Below are 23,429 nucleotides of genomic sequence, written 5' to 3'. Positions count from 1 at the left end.
CCTTCTTAATGGATTTGAGCCAATCAGTTGTGTTATGACAAGATAGGGGTGGTATACAGAAGATAGCCCTATTTGGTAAAAGACGAAGTCCATATTATGGCAAGAACAGCTCAAATAAGCAGAGAGACAGTCCATCATTACTTTAAGACATGAAGGTCAATACGGAAAATGTCAATATCTTTGAAAGTTTCTTCAAGTGCATTTGCAAAAACCATCAAGCACTTTGATGAAACTGGCTCTCATGAGGACCGCCACAGGAAAGCAAGACCCAGAGTTACCTCTGCTGCAGAGGATAAGTTCATTAGTTAACTGCACCTCAGATTGCAGCCCAAAAAAATCCTTCACAGAGTTCAAGTAACAGACACATCTCAACATCACCTTTTCAGAGGGGACTGCGCGAATCAGGCCTTCATGGTCGAATTGCTGCAAAGAAACTACTAAAGGACACCAATAAGAAGAACAGACTTGCTTGGACCAAGAAACACAAGCAATGGACATTAGACTGGTGGAAATCTGTCCTTTTGGTCTGATGAGTCCACATTTTATATTTTTTGTTCCACCCGCTGTATTGTGACATTTTATTGATAACAACCTATTGACGGTAACTTAATGTATGGATTATTACTAATACTTGTGTGTCAGTGGGCACTTAGTGACTCAGTGCTGCCATTAAGTCTTGTAATATGCAGTTCCCATTACAAAAAATCTGATAATGAGGGTTGACCATCACAGTCCATAGGAAAACACACACACACACACACGTTATTTTAATCTACTCCTTCTGTTCTTGTTCAAAAAGAGAATTTCTTAAGTGTAACTTCAATGGTTAAATAAAGGTTTGATGTTAGGATAGAGGGTTTGAAGTTGACATTGCAGATCACACTGCTCAAGTTATCATCTTTACCTCTCTTTCTGTCTCTCCATTTCTCTTTTCCTCCCTCGTTTATCTGGCCATGTCACACCTCTCTCTGATGTTGTGGGACTCTTCATGAAAGGCCGGCCAGAGGGACCAGCGACAACACTTCAGAGAGAGAAATGTGAGAGAGGGGGATGGGATAGAAGAGAGATGGAGAGAGGAGGATGAGGGAGATGGGGTAGAAGAGATGGAGAGATGGGGATGAGGGAGATGGGGTGAAAGTGATGCAGAGATGGTGATGAGGGAGAGGGGGTGGAAGAGAGATGGGTCAGAATAACAAGAGGGGAGAAAGCAAGGGGGAGGGGAGAGATTCCAGTCCACACACCCACTGTTATTTAACGCGCCTGGTGACACCTTTTGAAAATCTGGTGGGTGGCAAATAAAACCATATAATTTCAACCAGCGGATGTAAGCATGTTGTGATTGTAGCCTGTTTCTAGACTGCTCATCATAGTACTATATCTTACTTAAGAGAAAACAAGTCCACTACTAGCAGCAGTAGTATGGGCTTGGCCAGGTGCCTGTCCTTGAATTCTCTCCCAGATTTAGGCCAAGTCCACACTCCTGTAGTGTATGTGCGCAGGCATGCACATCGTGCATGTGTCCATCGCCTCATCCTTAATCTTACTCAGATTGAGGTCAAAGAGCGACTGGGAGAATCTCAAGGAGATCACATCTGTGTTTACCAGGGCTGCACGATATGGGCAAAAAATTGAATTGACTTTTTTTTTTAAACCATATATTGTGACCACGATTTTAATTACGATAATAGATCAAAACACTTGGGTAAACTGTTGGAATCATAAAAATACATAAATAATTTTAATTTGTCGGTTGAAATACAGTGGGCACTTGGAATGCAGTTTTGTTTGGCATGACAATTAATTAAAAGTAAGGATGGAGATGGTTGTGACAGAGTAGTAACCAAAGTGTTGGTCAGTGTTTCCCATGGGACCCTAATTATACTGAACAAAAATATAAACTAAACATGCAACAATTTTAACAATTTTACTGAGTTACTGTTCATATAAGGAAATCAGTCAATTTAAATAAATTCATTAAGCCGTAATCTATAGATTTCACATGACTGGGCAGGGGCGCAGACATGGGTGCCAATCCGAATGAGTTTATCACCACAAAAGGGCTTTATTACAGACAGAAATACTCCTCAGTTTCATCAGCTGTCCGGTTGGCTGGTCTCAGACGATCCTGCAGGTGAAGAAGCCAGATGTGGAGGTCCTGGACTGGCGTGGTTACACTACTACTCATTCAAGGGTTTTTCTTTATTTTTGCTATTTTCTACATTGTAGAATAATAGTGAAGACATCAAAGCTATGAAATAACTCAAATGGTTCATGTAGTAACCAAAAAAGGGAGATTCTTCAAATAGCCACTCTTTGCCTTGATGACAGCTTTACACACTCTTGGCATTCTCTCAACCAGCTTCATGAGGTAATCACCTGGAATGCATTTCAATTAACAGGTGTGCTAATTTTGTTCATTTGTGGAATTTCTTTCCTTCTTAATGCGTTTGAGCCAATCAGTTGTGTTGTGACTGTTGTAACTTTAATGGGTTACTGAGTTCATCTTTAAGTTAATTCATCGAGCTCTATCTAAAGATATTTGTAATTGTATTAGAATTTGTGTACAAATTCTGTACTGGTTAGTATTGAATTAGGCTTTTGACTGCACGTTCCAGAATGCCTTGCGACAGGAAGTAGAGAGAGAACGCGCTAGTTAAGTGCAATTGACAGGTGATTATGCTGACTCCTTTGCGCTAGCAACTCATTATTCATTGTTCTGTAGAATCTAAAGTTAGTAAATGTAATGTGCACAAGTATTATTACTAAAAGAAGCTTTCATATCAAACCCGACGTCCCGAGTCATTACTTTGAAGATAGTTATTCTATAGTGACAAGGTAGTGGTGGTATACAGAAGATAGCCCCAATTGGTAAAAGACCAGGTCCATATTATGACAAGAACTGCTCAAATAAGCAAAGAGACAGTCCATCATTACGACAGTCCATCATTACTTTAAGACATGTCAGTCAATACGGAAAATTTCAAGAACTTTGAAAGTTTGTTCAAGTGCAGTCACAAAAACCATCAAGCGCTATGATGAAACTGGCTCTCATGAAGACCTCCACAGGAATGTAAGACCCAGAGTTACCTCTGCTGCAGAGAATAAGTTCATTAGAGTTACCAGTCTCAGAAATTGCAGCCCAAGTAAATGCTTCACAGAGTTCAAGTAACAGACACACCTCAACATCAACTGTTCAGAGGAGAATCAGGCCTTCATTGTCGAATTGCTGCAAAGAAACCACTACTAACGGACACAAATAAGAAGAAGAGACTTAATTGGGCTAAGAAAAACGAGCAATGGCCCATAGACCGGTGGAAATTTGTCCTTTGGTCTGATGAGTCCAAATTTGAGATTTTTGGTTCCAACCGCCATGTCTTTGTGAGACGCTGCGTGGGTGAATGGAGGATCTCCGGATGTTTATTTCCCACCGTAAAGCATGGAGGAGGAGGGGTTATGGTGTGGGGGTGCTTTATTTAGAATTCATGGCACACTTAACCAGCATGGCCAGCAATAGGCCATCCCATCTGGTTTTGGCTTAGTGGGACTATCATTTGTTTTTCAACAGGACAATGACCCAGCATACCTCCAGGCTGTGTAAGGGCTATTCAACCAAGAAGGAGAGTGATGGAGTGCTGCATCAGATGAACTGGCCTCCACAATCACCCGACCTCAACCAAATTGAGATGGTTTGGGATGAGTCGGACCGCAGAGTGAAGGAAAAGCAGCCAACAAGTGCTAAGCATATGTGGGAACTCCTTCAAGACTGTTGGAAAAGCATTCCAGGTGAAGCTGTGTGCAAATCTGTCATCAAGGCAAAGGGTGGCTATTTAATGAATCTCAAATGTAAAATATATTTGATTTGTTTAACACTTTTTTTGGTTACTACATGATTCCATGTGTTATTTCATAGTTTTGATGTCTTCACTATTATTCTATAATGTAGAAAATAGTAAAAATAAAGAAAAACCCTTGAATAAGTAAATGTTCTAAAACTTTTTACCTCTAGTGTACACGTGGTCTGCGGTTGTGAGGCCGGTTGGACATACTACCATATTCTCTAAAACGGCGTTTGAGGCGGCTTATTTTTTTAAATATATTTCACCTTTATTTAACCAGGTAGGCCAGTTGAGAACAACTTCTCATTTACAACTGCAACCTGGCCAAGATAAAGCAAAGCAGTGCGACAAAAACAACAACACAGAGTTACTTACACATGGGATAAACAAATGTACAGTCAATAACACAATAGAAAAATCTATGTACAGTGTGTGCAAATGTAGTAAGATTAGGGAGGTAAGGCAATAAATAGGCCATAGAGGTGAAATAATTACAATTTAGCATTAACACTGGAGTGATAGATGTGCAGATGATGATGTGCAGGTAGAGATACTGGGGTGCAAAAGAGCAAAAAATAAATAACAATATGGGGATGAGGTAGTTGGGTGTGCTATTTACAGATTGGCTGTGTCCAGGTACAGTGATCGGTAAGCTGCTCTGACAGTTGATGCTTATAGTTAGAGAGGGAGATATAATTCTCCAGCTTCAGTGATTTTTGCAATTCGTTACAGTCATTAGCAGCAGAGAACTGGAAGGAAAGGCGGCCAAAGAAGTGTTGGCTTTGGGGATGACCAGTGAAATATACCTGCTGGAGCACGTGCTACGGGTGGATGTTGCTATGGTGACCAGTAAGCTGAGATAAGGTGGGGCTTTTCCTAGCAAAGACTTATTGATGACCTGGAGCCAGTGGGTTTGGTGATGAATATGTTGCGAGGGCCAGCCAACGAGAGCATACAGGTCGCAATGGTGGGTAGTATATGGGGCTTTGGTGACAAAACGGATGGCACTGTGATAGACGACATCCAATTTGCTGAGTAGAGTGTTGGAGGCTATTTTGTAAATGACATCACCGAAGTCAAGGATCGGTAGGATAGTCAGTTTTACGAGGGTATGTTTGGCGGCGTAAGTGAAGGAGGCTTTGTTGCGAAATAGGAAGCCGATTGGACATGCTTAATGTGAGTCTGGAAGGAGAGTTTACAGTCTAACCAGACACCTAGGTATTTGTAGTTGTCCACATATTCTAAGTCAGAACCGTCCAGAGTAGAGATGCTAGTCGGGCGGGCGGGTGTGGGCAGCAATCGGTTGAAGTGCATGCATTTAGTTTTACTCAGATAGACCAACTAACTAGCGTTTTGCAAAACACAAAGTGGATTTAACTTATTTAGGGAAACAGCCCTAATGTTGGAAACAAACATCATTATGTTGCCATCCAGAGTCACATTAGTTATTTTCCAAGCTATAGCACACAATATTTTACATACAGCAGGTTTGTAAAGGACCACAGAGTTTGTTCTGTTTTGTACAGCCCTAATCGGACCCTCACACCATGACCACAGTGGGTCATGTCTGATTGGTTAAATGCATTCCAGACAGGATTTGATTGGCCTTGGGGACAGTAGAGTAGGTGGAGGTATGTTTTTTTCGGTGTCATGCCATCCCAGCTGTTTTGTGCCAACCCAGGGGATGTAGAGAAGAGAAGCAAGTTTCTGTTTTGCAGTTATTCAGAGTGTTTGGGTGGTTCAGGGGGAGGGGGACTAGGGAGAGGGGGATCAGGTGGGGGATATATGGGAGGTGTAGGCTGTTTTAGGGGTGACCTCGGTAGTGTAGAGTGGGTGGGTTGCTATGGCAACAGGGGGCTTTAGCATAGGAGGGTTGTTGTGGAATGAGTAGGCTCTCTTCTTTCTCTCTCTTTTTACCACTCTCTCCTGTGCTAGAAATCTCTCTTCCTCCCTTTTTCCCGCCCTCGTATTGATTGGGCTAGTAGTGTGGTCTCTCCGTGTATGAGAGGTGTTCTCTACTAGGCTTTTTACTCACCAAATGAGGTCGCCGTCATGCCTTTGAACCTTCTCTCCCTACATAGGGCATTTCAGATTCTGTCTGAACACTATGTATCACATGCATGATATGGAGACTCCCATATCAAGCCTCCATCATTCAGACTCAGAGACTCTTCATAAGAGACTTTCCCCTTAGTGACAGGGATTGCCTATAACTAATTTAATAGTAAAGTGTGATCAAACACACATCCTTTAGTGGGGTGAAAAAAGTTGGTGTAAAAGAAATGGAGCCCACGCAGTCATAAGCTCCAACCCGCAACTTTATGAATAAACACACAGCGTTTTCATCCTGCAGGGATGTTTGTCAGGTCGTTTCACCGGGAGTGTACCACACCCATATTGATAGACATAAGACAAGCGCCAATTAAGGCAGTCTGTACATATTTAAGTTGAAAAGGGCAACTCAAAAACAATAATATATACACTGAGTAAATAAAAAGCTAATATTGAGTTGCACCCCCCTTTTGCCCTCAGAACAGCCTCAATTCGTCGGGGCATGGACTCCACAAGGTGTTGAAAGTGTTCCACAGGGATGCTGGCCCATGTTGACTCCAATGATTCTCACAGTTGTGACAAGTTGGATGGATGCTCTTTGGGTGGTGGACCATTCTTGATACACACAGGAAACTGTTGAGAGTGAAAACCCAGCAGCGTTGCAGTTCTTGACACAAACCATACCATACCCCGTTAAAAGGCACTTAAATATTTAGTCTTGCACATTCACCCTCTAAATTGCACACATACACAATTCATGTCTCAATTGTCTCAAAGCTTCAAAATCCTTCTTTAACCTGTCTCCTCCCCTTCATCTACACTGATAGAAGTGGATTTAACAAGTGACATCAATAAGGGATCATAGCTTTCACCAGGTCAGTCTGTCATGGAAAGCGCCGATGTTCTTCATGTTTTGTACACGCCGTGTATATACTATGTTATGACTGTATAACCAGTGGTGGAGCTTTTGAGTGTGTGGGCTCTATTTCTTTGATATTGTAACTAATTAATTGTTCATTCAGATCAATTTGAACCAATTTCAGTTTAATTCAAAGTCATTTCAGTTCAATACAACCCAAATCTCGATACTGGTGTGCTAAATATTGCATTCCATTTTTGGAGTTACATAGCCACAATTTCAGTGGGATTGAAATCAAACAAATTCCTGTATTTCCTGTGGTCTTTCATCTTTCGTCTCTCTCTCATGTTGTCATTCTTCCCAGTGTCTTGATAAACTGCAGTAACCTGATGTTGAACACAGATCCTCCTCCTCTTCTATGTCTTTTCTCTGATCTCTTTGTTCTCTCATTTCATTAGTGGTGGCTGTCTCTGTTGTTCCTGATATCTCTCTGAATCTCAATCTACACACACATACACACACACGCCCGCGCACGCACACTTACAAAGCGAAAGAGATTGGGATCAAGCTGTTTTTAGCATCTGTGCTCAGTCATACCAGGATAACTTCAGGATATATGGATACCACCAGGCTTGAAAATTGCCCATGTGACAACTCAACAATTACAATGTTTAAAATCTACAAACCACTTCAATACCATGCGCCTGGTGCACAATACACTCCCAACCATACATCTTGACAAAGCCCTTGAATGGCCAAGCATCTTAACCAGGGCTTGACAATACCACACTGTATTACTGGAAAGCCTACTCCCAGGTCCTGCATTATTCCATCCTCCATTCATTTGTCCAGAACAGCTAAAAGGATGACTGCTGCTGCTACCCATTGTGTCTTACACACTGATGTCTTTATACAATCTAGGGCTGTGTGTGTGTGTGTGTGTCTTCGCTGTGGTCTCTGTCATTAGATCTAAACCACATCACAGTCCCCACTGCCCCTAACCGGTTAGATGAGCCTTTTCCCACTGAGATAATAGAACCTGAACAGGATATGAATCCAACTGACAGACATTCAGACAGGATGTATTGACCCTTTACACTGTGGGAATTGGCTATATGGATAGGGCTAAATTAAAATGTTTCTTAAAGAAGAAATATGAAATGCATCAGCATGGTAGGAATTGAAAGGGAACACTTTGGAGATTCTGGGAAAAGTATTAGACCAAAGTTGAGAACCAAACAGTTCACCTGACTGAATCTAAACATTACACTTGTGTATTTTGCATTTTCTGTACTTTTTGCCACATTTGTTGATAACGCAGTCTGAGAATACTCTGGATACATTCACTAACATGATAAGAATATTCCTGGAGAATGTGGGGTAGGTGCAACATAAGACAGATCAAGTAAGAGGACTAACTGGTGTCTCCAAGTGGCCACACACCTCTCCAAAGTGTGTACAGTTCCTAAGTCATTTCAATGCAACTATAAGTTGCTGTTTTGAGCTCTCCTAGCTGTGCCATTGAGGAACTAGTGCAAACACACTTGTAGATTTTTTTTGTTTGGAACGCAACCCTGCTTCATCGCCATCACACAATTACTGTTGTTTACGCCATCCAAAAACAGCCCATAAAAAATCTGGGTCAGTTTGGCATCATTTGAAAGCTTGTTCTATTGCCAACATACCTAGCTAAGTTATAAAATACGATATTACAGTGTTAGGCTTCACAAGGCGATTCAGAGAAACACACACACACCCTCTTGACTGCTGCTGGGACATGTCATCATCTTCCATCCCAGAATAATCCTGCCGCCCACCGAGCCCTGTATAGAGGGTTTTACCACTTCTCCCTCCCAAACCCGTCATGTCTGTCTGTCTGTTTTTAACCAGACGAGTTTGTTTGTTTCTGTTGTCAGCTATACATAGTAGCTCATTCTGAAATGTGTTCTCATTCCAAATACATTGTCTGTATATTTTGAGTGTGTGATCTGGTCCCCCTACAGGGAAATGCTCTGTTTGAGGTTCCAGTGTTAGGCTGTCATTTAGGAGAACGTGCCCTGGCTGGTTGAACACTGTGTGTGTGGTGTGTGCGTGCGTGCCCTGTATGTCTGAGAGGGTTTTGCTATACGCCAGGGGCAAGTGTCAACTGATGTAATAGAAATATAACAACAATAAGGTCATATATCAGATGTTTTCATATAAAGCCACTTAAAGTTGACATATGGGAATGAAAGCCACAACTCTGATCCATGCTCCAACCAAACGATGTGCTCCACCTGTGAGTCATCATATGCCATAGAACCACCGATGTGATACTCATCTCTTCTCTCTTCTTCCTCCTCTCCTCCTGCAGTCATCCCCGACTCCCTCGCTGTCACCGCGCCGCCACAGACCCTCTCCCAGGTGGAGGGTGACACGCTCCAGCTCACCTGTGAGGTTTCCCGGGCGACAGAGCAGCACACACACCTGTCTGTGGGTTGGTACCTGCGTTCCTCTGAGGACGCTACCATGTCGCCCCAGGAGATCCTCACTCTGTCCCGAGACTTTGTCCTCCGGGCCGGTGCACCTTACAAACAGAGGATGACTGCAGGAGACCTGAGACTGGATAAGACCAGCGCTACGTCCTACAGGCTGACCATCCACCGGCTGCAGCCTGCTGACCAGGGCTTGCTCTACTGCCAGGCTGCAGAGTGGATCCAGGACCCCGACCGCAGCTGGTTCACCATGACCCGCAAGCAGGCTGATAAGACCCAGCTACGGATACAGCCCATTGGTGAGTAGGGGGAGATGGGAGTGTGGAGGTGTGACACACACACACACACACACACACACACACACACACACACACACACACACACACACACACACTCTTTTTGAGTGCAGATCACTATCTCCCACTAAGCAAAGGAACAACATTAGCGCATTTAGACCTAACTGTCTTGCTCATAGGCGTGTGAGTCTCAAGTTTGGGGAAGCACATTTTCACTGTCAAAAATATAAAGCATTCATGCATCATCACATTTGCAGACTTATGTAAGACAGATGACTATTCCTAATATAATTTGTAAATTGGATAGTCATTATTTAGTTTAATATAACTCAATCACTGTTCGCAAAAAAGACTGTTCAATGCAGTGCGTGGTAGAGTATTGGCCTTGGCTAGGCTATATCAGATATGTTTCTTCCCCTTTCTTTGCACAGGAAAAATATGGCCTTTTATAAAAACATTTCATGCAATTCTACTACACTTTATATGACTGGAGAGATTAGCAGAATTTTTTTTAAGTGATGAAGATTGTGGCCAAAGCCATTTAGCTAAGGCCAGTTCAGCTGCCTCACTTCAGCCACAATGTTGACCGTTTTGTCTGTGGTGATACAGGACACTTTATTTTTGTCAAGGGCCCAGTCAAGCAATCCCGAACGCAGGGCTTCGGCCAAGTATTTATCAGTGTCCCGTTTATCAGTGTTCCGTTTGTGGAAGTCTTAGTAGATCTCCTATGGTTTTTGCACATATTATGTAAGCAGGCTGGTCCAAGTCATGTGGTTCTCCATTGCCGTTAGGTTTGAAATCGAAATGTGCCTCAATAAGTGATGCTACGTTTTTTTTGATGCAATGAGAGCCATCTTCTTCACCTCACTCCTCCAATCTACTGTAACAACGAAGAAGGTCAGAAGTGAAGATCAGAGTAAAAACTCAAAAGGATGACTAGGAAAAGCTCAAACCAAGTTTATTCAACCACTGGGTGAAAAGACAAAGACATGTTTACACAAGCACATATATGTTTACCCTCCTACTAGGAGGAGTCACCTCCTTGCACATCTAGATAGCCAACATATATGTTGCTACTCAGGAACTTCATTGGTTCCTCTCACTCACTGGTATAGTCATGGCTCCGCCTCCTGCTAGAACCTTTGTGGGCATGCAAGTATATGTGTGTGACAGGACTGTTCCCCCTCACTTCATCTGACCTGACCTCGGGCCGAATTCCTCACTCCTCCCTAATCCACGACTGTCCTACCTTATCAGTGGCTGAAACCAGACTGTTGCCCTTTGCCTCCTTCCATAGGATCCACTGATTAACTTTCCATACACCTAGTTCTTATCCACCCTCCATTGACCCCAACATATACATTCATTATACATGTAAAGTAACCAATAAGTTCTGGTATGGTAACATGAATAAGTGTATTTCAAGCTAGAATCCAACACCATTCACCGCCACCCTGTAGGCTATAGGATCTATAGGTACCCCTGGGCCCCACTTTTCAGCCCACACCCTCCCCACTTCAATGAACTGAATTGACCTTCAAAGACTCTCTCCTATTCACGCATATTAGCATATTGTGGATTTACTGATTTCGCATCAACAGATAGTTGGAAAGAGGAGGAGATGTATACAGTTTAATAGACTGACTAAATTAGCAAAACAATACCATATAATCAATAGTTAACACTCCCGCTATGGGTAAAGTATATCTACAATAAAATAAAGTTGATAAAACATTTTATTAAGAAATTCTATTTTCATGATGGTCTTCATCCAAAACCGTCAATGTCACGGTTATCCAATTACTGCCACAGCCCTAGGGAGATGTGTGGAGATAGCTTCTTGTTATAATGATCTGATAATAAGCTGTCGACCTCTCCAACCCAGCAGACCGGGAACAAGAGCAGAGTCTTAGCAACACACACACACACACACACACACACACACACACACACACACACACACACACACACACACACACACACACACACACACACACACACACACACACACACACACACACACACACACACACACACACACACACACACACTGAAACACACAACATGAAATACAGGGCTACTGTACGCTATTGAACAATGGTGTCTTTCTACAGTTCCAGGAACCCTATTCCAGTAGATCTATTGTGATGACTGATTAGTAGCAGAATGACGGTAGAATTATTCATTGATTCTTAAGCATTTGCAACAATGGAAACATTTTTGTTTTCCTCCTGTGAGCAGTGAGCTCTCTGAACCTCCGGTGGTTGATGCCGCCTCAGATGGTGATCAGAGGATGTTGGATATGAAGGCTCTCTGTGTCTCAGAAGAGTGTTAAGTCAGCCAGGAGAGGCACAAAGAGCTCTGCCTCTTACACTCTCTCTCTCTCCTATAATCCATAATGGATGGGAGTGTTGTAACGTGACAAAAAGTGTAGATCAAGGCATGTGCGTGTGTACACCTGCGTGTGTGTGTGCGTGTGTGGCTCCTTCATTAGGCTGTGTGTATTGAAGAGAGAGAGAAAGAGGATCCAGAGACAGCCCCATCACTGGCTAATCACCCACATACAGAGAGGAGAGGCCAGACATGGACAGAATCCACATTTTTATTTATTTATTTTATTTCACCTTTATTTAACAAGGTCGGCCAGTTGACATTGTCATTTACAACTGCGACCTGACCAAGATAAAGCAAAGCAGTGCGACAAAAACAACAACACAGTTACACATTGTTTTATATTTTACCTTTATTTAACAAGGCAAGTCAGTTAAGAACAAATTCTGCCCCTGCAGCCATAAGAAGTTAACACATTGACCAAGGAAGTGTCGGATGTATACAGAATGGTGTCGTCTGCTTAGAGATGGATCAGAGAATCACCAGCAGCAAGAGCGACATCATTGATATATACAGAGAAAAGAGTCAGCCCAAGAATTGAACCCTGTGGCACCCCCATAGAGACTGCCAGAGGTCCGGACAACACGCCCTCCGATTTGACACACTGAACTCAATCTGAGAAGTAGTTGGTGAACCAGGTGAGGCAGTCATTTGAGAAACCAAGGCTATTGAGTCTGCTGATAAGAATGCGGTGATTGACAGAGTCGAAAGCCTTGGCCAGGTTGATGAAGACGGCTGCACAGTACTGTCTTTTATCGATGGCGGTTATGACCTTGAGCGTGGCTGAGGTGCACCCATGACCAGCTCGGAAACCAGATTGCATAGTGGAGAAGGTACGGTGGGATTCGAAATGGTCGGTGATCTGTTTGTTAACTTGGCTTTTGAAGATTTTAGAAAGGCATGGCAGGATGGATATAAGTCTATAACAGTTTGGATCTAGAGTGGCTCCCCCTTTGAAGAGGGGGATGGCAGCTTTCCAATCTTTGGGGATCTCAGATGATATGAAAGAGAGGTTGAACAGGCTAGTAATAGGGGTTGCACCAATTTCAGCGGATAATTTTAGAAACGGAGGGTCCAGATTGTCTAGCCCAGCTGATTTGTAAGGATCCAGATTTTGCAGCTCTTTCAGAACATCAGCTGTCTGGCTTTGGGTGAAGGAGAAGCAGGGGGGGGGGCTTGGGCAAGTTGCTGCGGGGGTTGCAGAGCTGTTGGCCGGGGTAGGGGTAGCCAGGTGGAAAGCATGGCCATCCGTAGAAAAATGCTTATTGAAATTATCGATTATCATAGATTTATCGGAGGTGACAGTGTTTTGTAGTCTCAGTGCAGTGGGTAGCTGCAAGGAGGTGCTCTTATTCTCCATGGATTTTACATGGAGAATAATAATAATAATAATATAATAATAATAATAATAATAAAAAAATTCAAATTTTTGTTTGAAAAAGCTAGCCTTAGCTTTCCTAACTGACTGTGTATATTGGTTCCTGACTTCCCTGAAAAGTTGCATATCGCGGGGGCTATTCGATGCTAATGCAGAACGCCACAGGATATTTTTGTGCTGGTCAAGGGCAGTCAAGTCTGGGGTGAACCAAGGGCTATATCTGTTCTTAGTTCTAAATCTTTTTGAATGGAGCATGCTTATTGAAGATGGTGAAGAAAGCTCTTTGAAAGAGCATCCAGGCATCCTTTATGACGGAATGAGGTCAATATCCTTCCAGGATACCCGGGCCAGGTCGATTAGAAAGGACCCATTACGGACGCAGGCAATGAGGCAGTGATTGCTGAGATCCTGGTTGAAGACAGCAGAGGTGTATTTAGAGGGCAAGTTGGTCAGGATGATATCTATGAGGGTGCCCATGTTTACGGATTTAGGGTTGTACCTGGTAGGTTCCTTGATAATTTGTGTGAGATTGAGGGCATCTAGCTTAGATTGTATGACGGCCGGGGTGTTAAGCATATCCCAGTGTTGGTCTTCTAACAGTTTGAACTCTGAAGATAGATGGGGGGGGCAATCAATTCACATATGGTGTCCATGGCACAACTGTGGGCTGAGGGGGGTCTATAACAAGCTGCAACGGTGAGAGACGGTGAAAGTGGATTTTTAAAAGTAGAAGCTCAAATAGTTTGGGCACAGACCTGGATAGTATGACAGAACTCTGCAGGCTATCTCTGCAGTAGATTGCAACTCCGCCCCCTTTGGCAGTTCTATTTTGTCGGAAAATGTTGTAGTTGGGGATGGAAATTTCTGGATTTTTGGTGGCCTTCCTAAGACAGGATTCAGACACGGCTAGGACATCAGCGTTGGCGGAGTGTGCTAAAGCAGTGAATAAAACAAACTTAGGGAGGAGGCTTCTGATGTTAACATGCATGAAACCAAGGCTTTTACGGTTATAGAAGTCAACAAATGAGAGCGCCTGGGGAATAGGTGTAGTACTGGGGGCTACAGGGCCTGGGTTAACCTCTACATCACCAGAGGAACAGAGGAGGAGGATAAGGGTACGGCTAAAGGCTATAAGAACTGGTCGTCTAGTGCGTTCGGAACAGAGAGTAAAAGGAGCAGATTTCTGGGCGTGGAAAAATAGATACAAGGCATAATGTACAGACAAGGGTATGGTAGGATGTGAGTACAGTGGAGGTAAACCTAGGCATTGAGTGACAGTGAGAGAGATTTTGTCTCTAGAGGCACCAGTTAATCTAATCACTAACAAAAACAACAATAGACAAGGCGTATTGACATTAGGGAGAGGCATGTGAAGCCGAGTGTTCATAGGGTCCAATGTGTAGCAATAGATGAGTCAGGAAGCCGATTCAGTAGTCGCTACTACGCTAGGCGAGCTGGAGACCCGGCGATTCTGACAGCTAGTGGGCCGGGGCTAGCAGATTGGCCTCCGGCGGCGTCGCAACGGAAGAGCCTGTTGAAACCACCTCGGACGATTACGTCGGCAGACCAGTCGTGATGGATCGGCCGGGCTCCGTGTCGGCAGTAAAGGGTCCAGGCCAATTGGCAAAAGAGGTATTGTAGCCCAAGAATTGGCTGGTGGACTTCTTCGGCTAGCCGGGAGATGGGCCTAGCTCGAGGCTAGCTCAAGGCTAATTGGTGCTTGCTTCGGGACAGAGACGTTAGCCAGGAGTAGCCACTAGGATTGCAGCTAGCTACCTGCGATGATCTGGTGTAAAGGTTCAAAGCTTGTGGTAGGAATCTGGAGATGTGGTAGAGAAAAAGCAGTCCCATATACTCTGGGTTGTAATCGCGCTGTGCAGACTGGCAGGTATTGACCGAGCTGAGGCTTGCTGGTGTCCGAGTTAACGGTGAAGTGGCTAACTGACTACTAGCTAGTAGCTAGTTAGCTGGCTAGCCTCTGGTGGGGGTTCCGGTTCTAAAGTTCTAAAGTATAAAATAGCAGATCCGTACCACATTGGGTGAGGCGGGTTGCAGGAGAGTATATTCAGTCCGTAGATGGAAAGTGAGATTAAAATATATATGAAATTTATACGGAAAAAAACTATATTTACACGGGACAGGACGGGACAAGACAAGACACATGTCCGACTGCTTCACCATCTTGGAACAAAGGACCTCTCCTTCTCTTTCCATCTCTCTCTATCTCACTCCTCTTTACACATCCCTCCTGTTATCTTTCTCTCTCTAAAACATCACATTTGTTGCTTTCGCTCCATCTCTCCCTCTTGCTCCTTGTCTCTTTTCCCACTTCTCTCACTCCCTAACTCCTGCATTTAAGACATATCTCTCTCTTGTTTTCCTTTCTCTCTACATCTCATTGTCTATGTTCTTTCACTTTCTTTACATGTTTAATTTGTTGCAAACATTGACGGGTACATGTCTCCACTTTTAGCTCCTCTCTTCCTCTATGTCTCTCACCCCTCAACATTGCCCTGACACAGTTCAGGTTGTATTCATTAAGACCAACCATAGCAAAACATTTCAAACAGTTGTGCCAAGGAAAACTATAGTACCTCCCCATTTTGGCCTGATTGCTTCAGTTTCGTGCCTAGTGATTACGACCTAGGCTGTGTTTGTTGTTGAACTCTAAGTTGAGGCAGTGTCCTTATAAAGCAGGTCACAGCTCCTTGAGTTTACAGTCAGCCCAGCTCTGATTTCACAATGAAATATACTGCCGCTTCATTGGTCAGCGAGGGCCAGATTGCCACTGGCCTTTTTGTGGCATCTGCTTTCCACTCTATTAGGGATGAGCTGTGTGTGTGTGTGTGTGTGTGTGTGTGTGTGTGTGTGTGTGTGTGTGTGTGTGTGTGTGTGTGTGTGTGTGTGTGTGTGTGTGTGTGTGTGTGTGTGTGTGTGTGTGTGTGTGTGTGTGTGTGTGTGTGTGTGTGTGTGTGTGTGTGTGTTAGGAAGAGGATGCAATGTCTGTGTGTAAGTATGCGTGTATCTGTCCAGTTAGTGCCAGACTGTTAGCTGTTAGGCTCAGTGTTATTTACAGACAAGCGGCCAGCATGAAAGCTCACTGTTTGTGCGTGTAAACAGTCCCCCCCATCCACCTCAAAGCCATACGGCTGCTACATAGTTAACCAAATAGCTATCTGCATTGACCCTTTTTGCACTAAGTTTTTGGACTCTTCGCATACACTGCTGCTACTGTTTATTATCTGTCACTTTATTCCTAGTTAAATGTACATATCTAAAAGCACATCGACCCGGTACTGGTACCCCGTGTACATAGCCAAGTTATCATGACTCATTGTGTATTTATTATTACTTTTATTATTACGTGTTTTACTTTTCTATTCTAGCACTATTTCTGTATCTCTGCATTGTTGGGAAGGGCCCGTCAGTAAGCATTACACCTGAAGCATGTGACAAATAACATTTGATTTTGAACAGTCGCCCCCTCCCCTATTCCCATAACACTTCCCAACATAACTAACCATACCCAGGCAAACAGCAGTCTTTGAACCTTGCCTCGTGACTGTGTTTTCTCAGGAAGTCTGTTTAAAGTCTTTATTACAGCCGGAGGCTAGCACCTCTCTGAGTGAGCCAGGCAGAGAGAAGCGGAGCGGGAGAGATGCACAGAGCTCACCGCCGCTCGTCATGTGGAAATTAATACTGTAAATATAACGGTAGTGCCGCCGTATGCGGAGTGCATCTGTAATTGGGAGCCCAGTCAGAGGTGTAGGCAGTGAAGGCTGTGCTAACAATGTTTGCTCCGTCTTCTCTCTCTTCTGTCTCAAACAGCGCAGGAAGAGCGATGGAGGGGAGAGGCGATGATTTTTTCGTCTGCTGGAGAGAATCTTAATTGGCTGTGTTTTTGTCTTGGAGGTGAAACCAAGGGGAGAGGAGGAGGCTGGAAGAGTGGTGCTTTACTGTGGGCATAGCTGACTCGTTGTGTTATCCCCCCTTTCTCTCGTCTTGCCTCTCTCTCTCTCTCTATTGCTCCAATGTGAGGCAACCGACATTAAATAACAGGATGTGGTGGTGAAATGCTATGAATGTTATATGCTCTTATTTAAAGCAGGTCTCTAGCCCAAGCAGCTAGTCATGCCCTCGTGCGTTATATGAGGATAAGGGAACAGCTAAATCAGAGTTGATGACTCTCTGTCTGTCTGTCTGTCTGTTTTTTTTTTTAGATTAGATTCAACTTTGTCATTGAACAAGTACAAGTACAATACAACGAAATGCAGTTAGCATCTGACCAGAAGTGCAAATAAAAGAGAAACAATTATGTACAATGTATGTTAAGTGGGATGTATAAATGTGCAATGAAGGCAAATGGCAAGTCTAAATGTGCAATGAAGGTAAATTGAAAGTGCAAGGAGGCATGCAACTGAAATACAGGGATAGCAGCAATGTACTGTTCATGTACAACTGAATAATGTCCTTAATCAGACTTTGCAAAGCAATATCAGAGTCCAATTGTACAGCAAAAGAGTGCAGTGCAACAAGGTCCCTGAGAGGGAGTACTAAGTGGTAGGATATGGCTAGTTTCTTAATTGTATCTTTATTTAACTAGGCAAGTCAGTTAAGACCAAATTCATATTTTCAGTGACAGCCTTGCAACAGTGGGGTAACTTGTTCAGGGGCAGAATGACAGATTTTTACCTTGTCAGCTCAGGGATTCGATCTTGCAACCTTTCGGTTACAAGTCCAACGCTCTAACCACTAGGCTACCTGCCGCCCTAGTGCCATGTCACAGAGTTCAGCAGGGTTACAGTAGCTGGAAAGAAGCTGTTCTTGAGCCTGCTAGTGCGGGAATGCAAACAGTTTGTGGCATGGATGTGAAGGATCCCTGATGATGCCGCGCGCCCTACGCAGACACAGCTTGTGCTGGAGGTCTATGGTGGCAGGGAGCTGGGCACCAGTGATGTGCTGGGCAGCTTTTAGACTTCCTGTAATCCTTCCTTGGTTTTCTTTGCATTGAGGACTAGGTTGCCACCCCGCTTCCCTCGTCTTTGGTTACCATCTTGACGCCGCCTCCGGGCACTTCCTCTCTGCGATGTTTCAGTCTCCCGGGGCGTCTTCGCAATCTCCAGTGGAAGTTAGTTGTCAAAAACTTTCTTTGTGCGTTGTGTTCCAATATCAAGGAGTTCTTGTCGGCTATATAGAGTGTACATCAGGCTGTACTGAGTAAATAAACTAAGAACTATTAAGTAAATTACTGCTAATTCGCAAAATCTGGGTACACGCCGAGCCTCGGGTTGTACACGCGCCGCCATGATCTGGGGGTGGGATCTGGGGGTTAGTAGGGATGACAATTTTCTCTTATCCCTTTGCCCCTTCCTTCCCCCACTCGCTTCTAACCTGCCTCCCTCCCTCCCCCATATTGGAACTTCAGCATCCATTAACATTCTCTTTTGATTAGGGAGTATAAAGATGTGTTGGCACATTGATATGTGCTCTCTGGAGACAGGTAGAGCTCAACTCTGCTTAAACTGCTTTTATCTCCCTCTCCCACCCCCAGATCGGGACTTCTCTATCCAGGTGAGCACGGAGCGGCGCTCCTTCACGGCGGGCGAGCCGCTGGAGCTGCGCTGCACCATCGATGCCCAGAGCGTGCCCGAGCGCTTCTTCTCGGTGTCGTGGGTGTTCAGCAGCTCGCCGGTGGCTGTGATAGGGCCCAGCGCTGTGCCCGTCCTGGGACTCGACTACGTGGCGCGCGAGGCCGCTGGTCACATGACTGTGCGCAAGGAGAGCCCCACTGTGCACTTGCTTAAGCTGCAGCACCTCCGACCAGAGGATGCTGGGAAATACATCTGTAGGGTCACGGAGAGGGAGAAGACACCCACCGGGGACTTTATAGATCGGAGCAAGAGGTCACGCAACGTCCAGATCACCGTCCAGCCCATCAGTGAGTATCAACACGGCACCCTATTGGCCCCTGGGTTAGTAACCAGACCTCCCATTAACCACTTGGTCAGTTAAACCAGATATTATCAAACCTGGGTCCACTGAGGTCCTGCAGGGGGTCTGAGAAATTATTATACATTTTGGGGGGGGGTTTTATATGTGGAAAATGTATATTTTCTGAATATCGCTAGCTGGATAACATTTGTATGTTTCTGCGTCCAGTATAAACGAAGTTAGAGGTAGTATCACAAGCCAATGTTAACTAACATTAGCCCAGTGATTGTGGAAGTAGATAAATGGCTTCATTGTCAAATTCTCGGAAATTGCAGTCATAGGAGGAAATTGCAGTCATTGGAGCTAATTACAGTTTTTTTACTGTATAATGTGGTAATTTCCCGGGATGTAAAAACAATATGTGTCAACTTAAATGACCAAAACCAGAGAGAAAGCATGCAGAAAAGATATTGAACTATATATATATATATGCTTTCTCTCTGGTTTTGGTCATTTAAGTTGACACATATTGTTTATATATTTATATATATATATACTTTAATAATACCATCTTTGAGAACTAACAATCAAATAAAAGCTAGACCTTCAGGGAGAATCGAAAATGTTCTCTATGCCACCAAGATACCTTTATAGCTTATAGGAGTTTACACTTCCTCTTCCAATGAACTGTGGGGAGGTCAAGATAATGAAACTGTCTACCAAATCTATTCATTTAATGTTGATTACTTCTCCTTGCCATTATCATTCACCTGATGATAAGACAAGACGTGACCTTTTTTATTTTTTGCTAACATATGATGAGGGTCCCTGGGTCGCCGGTTTGCCTGGGCATGAGGTCCCAGCATCTAATTGTCCCTTTGATATTAGTATTCCTTTTTAATGATATGCATGATGTATTCTCCCAGAGCCCCCTCTGTCTCTCGGTCAGATACCTTTCTTCCCAGAGAACAGCAGCGCCTGAGTCACTCTGAGAATAAAGGCATTCTTTATTCTACCATTATTTTCTGTGTCAGTGGATTGCTAAAGTTTGTTAATGCAGTATTAGGGTCCTTCACATTCCCTCAGCTCGGGGCTGCGAGCGAAAGCTGCTAGCTTGGATAATGGAGAAAGCTGGCGAGGAGGATGGAGGACGCTGAGCTAACAGGCGTGAAATGAGAGTGTGGAGAAGGAGAGAGGGAGAGAGAGAGAGAATGGGGCCTACCTCTCCAGGGCCCACTAATGTTCTGCTGGGGCCGAGGGACTCAGCTGGGCTTTCAGAGGGGTGGCCGCTAGGGATGTGCTGGAGCACAAGCTAATACAACACCCCCAAAAACTTGCAGGAAACAATGTTCTCTTCCTCTCTCTTTCTGTCTACTAGTGAAGTAACTCCCCTCTGGTCTTCAGCTCTATAACCCCTCTACAGCACCCTCCCGCTTCTCTATCCCTCCTCTCTATCCCTCACTCTTTCTTTCACTCTAAGGGCTGGTCTTGAATCCTAAATCCAGCTGCTACCAGCGTTAAAACACAATAACAACCCACCCCAACTCACCCTACATAAATCAAATCAAATGTATTGGTCACATACACATGTTTAGCAGATGTTATTGCAGGTGTAGCAAAATGTTTTTATCACATTTTTGTAATACGCTAATAACACAAAAACATTCTGGGCTAATAATGTAAGCAATAACACATAAAAAAAAAATACTGCAAAGTTGCCTAGGGGCTAGAAGCACGGCTGCCCTATCTATCGGTAATCAAATCACATTTTATCGGTCACATACACATATTTAAGGTGTTATTGCGTGTGTAGCGAAATGCTTCAATCGTTCAGTTTTCTTTAAACAGCCACTACAAACTTCAGCTAACTTTAGCCACCACAACCTAACAATCAATGGAAGTAATAGGGGCATGTGAGCATTTTTTTTTAATGGCCAATTGACCTTTAAGTAACATCAAACCAAATATGGAGTTGATTTGAATTGATTTCAGGTGATTTGGATATTATTTTTTTTTAACATGCTCACATTCTTCCATCACTTCAATTTGTTGTTAGCTTGTGGTAGCTAAGGTTAGCTGAAGTTTGTAGTGGCTGAACCATGCATTACAGTTTTCTCTTGGCCCAAAGACTACTTTCAGGATGAGGGACCATCTAACATCAAGTTGTGAAATAGTGAACTACTCCTTTAAGCAAGCACCCCCAACCTCATCCCACTCCCGCCCAAAACTGTCCCCAAACAAAGCCCCTCTGCCCTCCACATGGCTCCAGTAATCCCCAAAATGCTCCCTAATGGGACCTTTTGTTTCCCTAACAGAGGTTTAATGTTCTATAAAAGCATTTTATGGAGTTTTTACAGTGTAATAACCATGATTACAGCAGGGAGGGAGGTCAAAATGTACCGGGCTGCAGGCAGCGAGAAGAGAGGCATGGGGTCAAGGTGACTCCCCTATACAGACAACACCCCCGACGCACCTACCTCTAGTTACCACCACTTGTATCTGGGCCAATTAGACAGTGGCCTCTGTGTAGCCCTGATTGGGGTGATGGGTGATGGGGGAGTATGGGTTAGAGAGGGGTGAGAGCGGGAGGGCAGGCAGAGGGAACAGAGAGCTGTAAACAGTGCTGACAAATCGGTCCTGATGGATGAGTTTACCTTGCAGGGGAGAGGGGTCCTGAAGCGCTGCAATGAATTACAAACACACACAGGGAAAGAGAGAGAAAGAGAGAGAGATAGAGGGGGGGAGCGAGCGAGCGAGAGTGGGGCAGTAGACGGAAAGGAACAGAGATAGAGAGGGGATTAAAGAGGAGGGGGGAGGAAAAACACACAGCGAAAATATAGAGGTGTAAAGAGAAAAGAGAACAATGAAGTTCAGAAAGGGTGATGGGGGAGACAAGTTACAAGTGGGAGACATAAAAATGAAAAGAGGAAAAAGATCTGAGATTTGAAGAGAGAAGGAGAAAAACCGGCAGGTTTGAAGAGGAGAGAAGCTGCCCTCTGCCTGCTTAACCATGTGTGATGTTCACGCACATCCACATTGACACTTAGAGCTGAGAGACGGAGAGAATGTATAATGTATTTAACACCGAAAAAAGCTGGGGTGAAATCAAAAGACGGAGGGAGGAAGAGAAACGGATGGAGGCCTTCCTTTTGTTCATCTAAGTGTGAAAGGCTGCTTCATTCTGTATTCTCCCAAGAGCTTGTTAGGAGGGGTGGTTAGCTCTGAGAAAACCTCTGACGGCAGAGAGAACAAAATGGAGAGAACGAGGGAGAGAGCGAAAGAGGGAGAGGGAAAGAAGCCTTCCCTGTGTCTCTGGAGACTAAGCCCATCACCCCGAGGGTTAAGGGGGTGTTTTGGCTGGGCAGCGCTCCACCAGGCTCTGCCGTGTGTGAAAGAACGTGATGTGATGCGAGAAGGAGAGAGGGGCTTTTTAAAGCACAGAGGACAGACGGCTGAACACTTTTATCCTTCTATCCTGCACTTTCTTCTTCTGAGGAATTCCTCAGACGCTGAGCCGTGTGATCTCAGGGCCGGCCCCGGGTGGACCGGGGGTAGATGCTGCATTACATTTGGTGTCAGAAGTGGGATCTGCTAACCCCCACGCAGTCCACTGGGGTCTGTGTGTGTCTGACATTCTCTCGCTCTCTGCTCAGGTGCCCCTAGGCTAAAGTAGAGTGATCATCTCCAGAGACACACATGCTGCTGTGTCATACATACAGTACCAGTCAAAAGTTTGGATACACCTACTCATAGTAACCAAACAATTGTTAAACAAATCTGAATATATTTTATATTCTTTAAAATAGCCACCCTTTGCCTTGATGGCAGCTTTGCACACTCTTGGCATTCTCTCAACCAGCTTCACCTGGAATGCTTTTCCAACTTTTGACTGGTACTGTATTTGCTGAACAAAAATATAAACGCAACATGCAATAATTTCAACAATTTTACTGAGTTACAGTTCATATAAGACAACAGTCAATTTAAATTAATTAATTAGGTCCTAATCTATGGATTTCACAATACTGGGCAGTGGCGCAGCCATGGGTGAGCCTGGGAAGGGCATAGGCCCACCCACTTGAGAGCCAGGCCCAGCCAATCAGAATGAGATTTCCCCAACAAAAGGGCTTTATTACAGACAGAAATGCTCCTCAGTTTCATCAGCTATCAGGTGGATAAATTTTCTTGGCGAAGGAGAAATGCTCACTAACA

The 23,429-nt window shown here is 44.2% G+C and overlaps 2 protein-coding genes across 8 annotated transcripts in view; both read left to right on the top strand.

The window, feature by feature from the left end:
• Positions 1–23,429, top strand: part of LOC139546479 (putative nuclease HARBI1) — a 406,641-nt gene that overhangs the window by 194,615 nt on the left and 188,597 nt on the right. The window lies entirely within an intron of this gene.
• The window catches only part of LOC139546476 (immunoglobulin superfamily member 3-like), a 227,468-nt gene that overhangs the window by 83,764 nt on the left and 120,275 nt on the right, over positions 1–23,429 (top strand). For both annotated transcript variants that reach the window (XM_071354881.1, XM_071354882.1), the window contains exons 3-4: positions 9,101–9,520; positions 18,838–19,224. In XM_071354881.1, the coding sequence (XP_071210982.1) occupies positions 9,101–9,520; positions 18,838–19,224 (807 nt within the window). The remainder of the gene's footprint in view (positions 1–9,100; positions 9,521–18,837; positions 19,225–23,429) is intronic.

The sequence above is a fragment of the Salvelinus alpinus genome, chromosome 20 (assembly GCF_045679555.1).
Source record: "Salvelinus alpinus chromosome 20, SLU_Salpinus.1, whole genome shotgun sequence".
NCBI classification, from domain to species: domain Eukaryota; kingdom Metazoa; phylum Chordata; class Actinopteri; order Salmoniformes; family Salmonidae; genus Salvelinus; species Salvelinus alpinus.
Note: the sequence above shows the minus strand (reverse complement) of the source record. Positions and strands in the feature narration are given on the sequence as shown.